General features: G+C 32.2%; 1 protein-coding gene across 1 annotated transcript; it reads left to right on the forward strand.

The window, feature by feature from the left end:
* Positions 1-1,560: 1,560 nt before the first annotated feature.
* Positions 1,561-4,662, forward strand: LOC143055114 (uncharacterized). Its single transcript, XM_076228260.1, has 2 exons — positions 1,561-2,668; positions 3,839-4,662. Exons 1-2 carry the CDS (start codon positions 1,765-1,767, stop codon positions 4,531-4,533), a joined length of 1,599 nt encoding a protein of 532 aa, XP_076084375.1. The 5' UTR covers positions 1,561-1,764; the 3' UTR covers positions 4,534-4,662.
* Positions 4,663-6,599: the final 1,937 nt, after the last annotated feature.

A 6,599-nucleotide genomic window follows, 5' to 3' on the forward strand; every position in this document is an offset into this window, starting at 1 on the left:
TCATTTTTAGCATTAGTTTGTTCAAAGCAGGCTGTTAATATTAAGCATGATTGCAAGTGTACTTGCAACATATCAATTACCTATTGTTGATTGCGTAATGCCCTGTAGCATAGAGGGCATGTATACTCATCAAATGGCTGTCACATATTTGATTTGATGTAGGCATTTTCTTACGTGGAAAATGGTTGATTAAACTTGGTTTTATAGCTAGTTCAACCTTTCACTTGTAAGATATCATAGTCGCACAAAATTCCATAACATTGACATTAATGTGTGAACACATCAAACAGACATAATAGGTTACAATATAACAAATAAGGGAACAGCAGTCAACATTGTGTTATAATTTTAATCACCATAAAAACAAACAAATAGTTCAACAGAGAGAAAAACATGTAGACATGACACATTAACAGAAATGAAAGACAAGAATACAAAAATTTACCATAGCATTATAGATTTACTATAGACAATATTCTCCTCTGCATTAAACATTAGACAGAGAATATGAGTACAATAAATATAAGGTTTTCCTCGACTTTGATTTGGGGTAAAAGATTGGTTTTAGGAGGAAATATTCTATGGAAGTTGTGAGGGGTATAGTGATGTAAAACACTTATTTAGCTTCGACACATGATGTGATATTGGTTTGTTTGGCATATATGTGTATGACTCTTCAGAAAAGGAAAAAGTTGAGAACAGGACAGTTCAGTAAGGTTTTTTTCTGTACCAAGGTGATGTTAAACGTGCTTTATAATCAGTTTGTTTTATTGGTCAATAATAAAAGGAAGATAAATCTTGAACAACATAAAATATTCATAAACATATTATTCATAAAAAAAAATCAATTATTTGTCAACATAGAATATTTGTTCTCAGATGTTTTGACCTTCTTGTTCCATATACAAAATTTAGATATTCGCTGAATTCAGATATGAATCAAGTGTCATCATTTGACGTTATCCACATGTAACTTGTGCGTTTCAAGTCTGTAATACTTCATTTTTATTATTTATTCTTTAAGTGGACATCATTCTGGAAAGGTTTGTAATTTTATAATATTTTTTCATTAGGGAGTTTTATTTCTATATTTATAGATAAACATCTAAAATTCAAGGAAACTGTAAAGGATGTAGGTCCAATCTTCTAAACAAATCGTGTACACCATCCTATTTCAATTGAATATTTATATATCGTAGGCGTAATGCCATGATTGTATCATCTGAAACAAGAAGCTACTTGAACTTTCTTAAAATTGTGTCAGCTTCTCTTGAAATGAAATAGAAACATTTTTATATGTTAACACATTTCAATTTCACTGTCTCAAATATTCCATGTTACAAGTTTACACTATTTTACATACTAGCTGTATTGTTTTTAGTTAAATGCAATTGAATTTTCATATATCCACTTGTACAATATGTCTTTTATGATGTATTCAAATTGACCTGTTTTATTCAGAAGGACAAAATGAACTAAATATAACTCATGACTTCCTGTTTCCTTATATCCATATCATAAAACAGTAAGCTTTCTATTGATATTGTGATAAGAGTATAAACATACTAGACATGCCATAACAATAGAACAATCACTGGATTTACTGTACTATTCGAATAAAGTTCCGTTTACACTTTTCTGCTCTGTTTGAAAAAAAAACAAGCATATTTTGTTCGTCGTTTACAAAACATTTGCAAGAAACCTTGGAATTCAAATAAGTATACATTTATATATGTAACTAGCTAATGAAGCACATAGTGCAAAATGGATTTGTCCGATGTTCAAGGAAAACTTTATCCACAGAAAGTCATATTGGATTCTAGCATAGAAACAGTAACAGGGGAAGAAGTTCGTGCTGGAACAGAAATCTGTGTTTTACTATGTGAAAAACTAGTAGTTTGTATTGGTGATGGAGATTATTTAAATGTTAATGTTGGGTGCAGTACGAGAATTACCGACAGATTCGATAGAATCTATTTGAACCCTGGAAATAATGAATTATTTGCTGATAATCATTGCAATGGAGAAACATTTAAATCGTTTAACGAGTTGTGCTGTGAACGTCCTCGCTACTTTTCCTGCAATAAAGATCTTTTTGCAATTGATGAAAATGAATGTATAGTCAGAGTAACTAGTGGCGAGAAACTCGAATTCAAGACGATACAGGCTAACACCAGTGTCAGAAAAAAACCAAAAACCCCAAAGATTGTGCTGTGTAACCGCGATAACTGTGAAATTCAGATACCGTCTGCAAATAAATGTTCATTCCAGGGCCTTGAAGACCCCAATCATTACACACCACGCGAGTTGTTAGAAAACTTTCCTCTTCCAAGGCAAGTCGAAATAATTGACGAAAGTCTTTACAGGTTAGGATCAGCGTATATATGTTCTAAGGAACTTGATTTCCAGTCAGTTACAACAAACTATTTTTTATTGTTTACATTCGAACCCAAAACTGGCCCTCTGTTTTCAGGATTTGAACTACGACACCAAGTTAAGTGTTGTGAATTAGTCGATCCGACTGCGGTGAAACTCAGTAGACGTATAGACAACAGACAGGTTGGCGAGACGTTTTCTACAATATTTTTGTTTGAAGAAAATCAAGATGACCATACTGTATTTTCTGTGATTGGTAGACATTGCTCAACTCCAGTAACAAGATTAAAAGGTGTTTTATAACTTTTACTTTTCTGTCCTTTGTAATGAATTCCGTTATACAGAATATAGTTTAAAATAATTATTTTTTTGTAAAAGTGAATTCTTTAACATTATCAATTTAATATTTTAGAAACATAATTTGAATATTGACTTTACCCGGCTTAACAATGCTTTTATTTTTAATAGTTTAAAACACAACTACTTTATATTGCTATTCAGATATTAACGCTTTCATTGATTCAAATATTTCATATGGTATGGTAAATAGTACATTACATACAAATTTTTGCAAGAGTGTTTTTTTTTCTTTCTATTTTTATGGAGGAGGGGGTCTTAAATTTATATAAAATGCATGTTATTTTATTTACAATTGTAGAATTTTATTCTGAAGGGTTATGTGATATACATATTTTTTTCACTATTCAATGTTTTCATCATTTTTGACAGTCGCTCTTAATTCTGTAGGAGCAAACAAATTTAATTTGCGGCTCCTCCTTCCTCTGATTCCTTTAGAAAATTATGTTCAAAATTTCTATCCGCTTACAAAGATGTTGTTCACAGTAAATAGAAAGTAATTATTGCGGAGAACTGTCACCGGATTTTGTATTGTCCACCTTATTATAGCACGTAGCTATATAAGATAGGTATATCATTTTTTTATTCAATGGACATGGAGTATATAACAGTATTTTATACCAAATGAAAATCAAATTTAAGATTTTGTATAGATAAAATGAGTCAAGTCCGATGTGTGTTCGCTTAAATTCGTGGAAAAGGCAGCAAAAACAAATACCACGAAAGTTGGTTTCCCAAAAATACTTTCACAGTACTATATTTTTCTAATTATCGATTGTGTTTCTAATGGTTGATTACCTATATGTTGCAATGGGTAAAAAACTTAATGCATTATAGCATGTGTATCGACAATACAGCGGTTTTAATTTATGACGTAACAATTTTTACTTATTGAAAAATCGTTTGATATACATTGTAGGTAATTCATAGCGTGAAGTGTTCTTGTTATCATTTATAAAAAATTTCATCCACTTGAGAAGAAACAATCGGTCTTTTTTTAAAGAAAGAAATAACTATCCGTGCTACTTTAGAAAGGGAGCTCTGCACAACATGTGTACTTTTTTTAATGAAACTCCCAATAATGAAAATTTATTTATTTTTCAAGATATGAACATACCTGAAGGAAAGACTGGAGCACATGAAATGTCAGATAGTGACTTCGGATTCGCAGACGCTGATTTAGAATCTTGTGCGTCAACGCTTACGACTGAAATAGGCAAAACATGCAACACACCACATTTTTCAGAACGTAATAACACACTACCAAAGCAAACTGAACGAAAATATTTGCGTAGATTATCTACTCAAGAGGAGTTCATAAATTCCATCGATGATAGCGATACCACATCCGATCGCTCCTCAGGAGAATATGTAAATGGTCAATTAGACAGAGAGGAAACACCGCCATTACCAGAACGAACATACATTGACCCTCCTATTGCACAAGATGATGTTCAGACTAATTCTGATAATTATGTAGCAGGTACAGAGCCAGTTATAGCCGATGAAGGAGAAAATACAAAATCCGAAATCAGCAATAAAGAACCTGAAAAACGATCAGAGGTACCAAGAATAAGTCGGCCAGAGAGTGATCTCAAATCAATTACAATGGTTGAGCTTGGAAATCTGCTTAAAAATGTTAAGCTTGGTAAATTTGCCGATATATGCTTAGAAGAACAAGTTGATGGCGAAATTTTCATGGAAATGACTGATGAAATTCTGAGAGAGGAACCGTTTAGTTTGAATCGATTCGAAATTTTGAAAGTGACAAAATTAAAGGGGGGATGGAATCCGAAATAAGTACAATGAAATTTTTCATAATATCTTCTTGGCAGAGTCACACAAATGGAATTATGCATGTGTTTACATAGGTATCAAACAATATGTTGTGATATCTACGTTCATCGTAAAATAAATGACTTTTACCTACAGCATATTCAATTTTACAAAAGTTACCTATATCATTTTTTTTTTTTTTTTTTGGTAGTCATATTATATAGTTCTTCAAGGTTCATATTGACCCTATGGCTAAAATGGTTATGTTTAGCGCTATAAAACCAGGTTTAAGCCACCATTTTCTACATTTGAAAATGCCTGTACCAAGTCAGGAATATGACAGTTCTTGTCCTTTCGTTTTTGATGTGTTTTATTATTTGATTTTGCCATGTGATGATGGACTTTCCGATTAGATTTTCCTCTGAGTTCAGTATTTTTTGTGATCTTATTTTTTGCCTTAAAATGTACTCTGAGTACACAAAAAAACTGTTTGTTTGGAAAGGTTTTCAGACGTAGCATGTCCTAGAAAAAAAATGGCCGTGTTTGCAGTATAGAATTCAATTTTCCAACATGAGTATCAAAATAAACAAACTCCTGAATTTCATTTGATACTGTCCTCTCAATTACACGGTTAACATCAACTATATGTACAAGTATATATTCAGTGTTGTCCATCTATATGTCCTGTCAATTTAAACAAGTCACTTATAGGATATGTGAACATCTCAAACATTTTTCTACATTTAAAATTGAGAATGGAAATGGGGAAAGTGTCAAAAATACAAAACCCGACCAAAGCATAAAACAGCCAAATGTCACTAAAAGGTCTTCAACACAGGGAGAAACTCCCGCACATGAAGGTGTGCTTCAGCTGGCACCTCAACAAATATGTACTAGTTCAGTAAAAATGGACCTCTCACTAAAATCCAAAGCATAAAAATGAACTAAAACTAAAAAAAAACATATAAAATAAACAATTGCCAAATGCTCCTAACTTGGAACAGGCGCAAAAATGCGGAGGGGTTTGTTTACTTTGGCACCTTCTATGGGAACGGAAAAAATAAAGTATTTCAAAATCTATAAATTTTATAATTTTCTGGAATATAAAATTTATCTAAAATTTTAATTATCTATACCTGTCATGCCTTAAAACTTTATCAGTTGCACAGGTTTGTCTGTAAATAAATAAATTTGGTGTAAATACGGCCATACATATTTGCAAAAAGGTAATGATGAACATTAAGAGCTAGTTAACTAGCATGTACAATTTTCTATAAAAATCACGAGACAGTACTTCACTGGCTCTCGAATCATAACAGTCGAAAGGCCAGATCAAATACGAAGTTATAGAGTAAATTGTAGCTAAATGCAACATTTTCTAAATAACGGCAACTAACTTTTACAGCGTTTAGAAAAAGCATTACACCATAATTCTCCCGGTTATCTGTTCAACTTAACTCTCTACCAAGCTTTGCCAATCTCGACCATATGAAACACGTAATGCAGGAAACATCTTATATACCTTCACGAACGTTTTATCCTGGTAGCGACAATAACAATCAACCAAGGAGTAAATAAAGACTCGTAAAACCAAAAGACATTTACATCAACAGTTATAAATGAATGGGGAGATAATTTTGACGAAGTCGAATCCTGACTGAGAAACAACACAAACTCCACTAAAAACCCGGAGTGTTTCATTGCGGAAATTGATTTTATAGTTTCACTGTTGAAAAGTGTGCTTCTAAAATATATTAATCCTTTTTGACTCGATTTAGTATATATGATTCACGAATTGAGTAATTTTACTCATGCATATTCATTGGGGTTAAAATTGAATTCTTGTTTTGATTGGTCCTTAGTTATGTTGAGTTGCCTTTGATCTCAACGGGTAGAATGCACATAAACACTGGTCTAAAAATTCACGTTAGATACAGGAAGTTAAGCTGATTCGGAAATTAAAAAAACCTTGATCTCGTAGCTGCTCGACTTTAACATAGAAGATTGTAGATTTGATCGCACCTGTCGTGATAAAACTGTCGTGATAAAACTAAACACTGGAAAATTGGTATTTTTCTCATCACTGCTAA

Source organism: Mytilus galloprovincialis, chromosome 1 (genome assembly GCF_965363235.1).
Source record: "Mytilus galloprovincialis chromosome 1, xbMytGall1.hap1.1, whole genome shotgun sequence".
In the NCBI taxonomy this organism is placed as follows: Eukaryota; Metazoa; Mollusca; class Bivalvia; order Mytilida; family Mytilidae; genus Mytilus; species Mytilus galloprovincialis.

Coding starts and splice junctions, on each gene's coding strand:
- LOC143055114 (XM_076228260.1), top strand. CDS start 1,765: ATGGATTTGTCCGATGTTCAAGGAAAACTTTATCCACAGAAAGTCATA. Junction 2,669..3,838: donor TCCAGTAACAAGATTAAAAG/GTGTTTTATAAC, acceptor TTATTTTTCAAG/ATATGAACATACCTGAAGGA.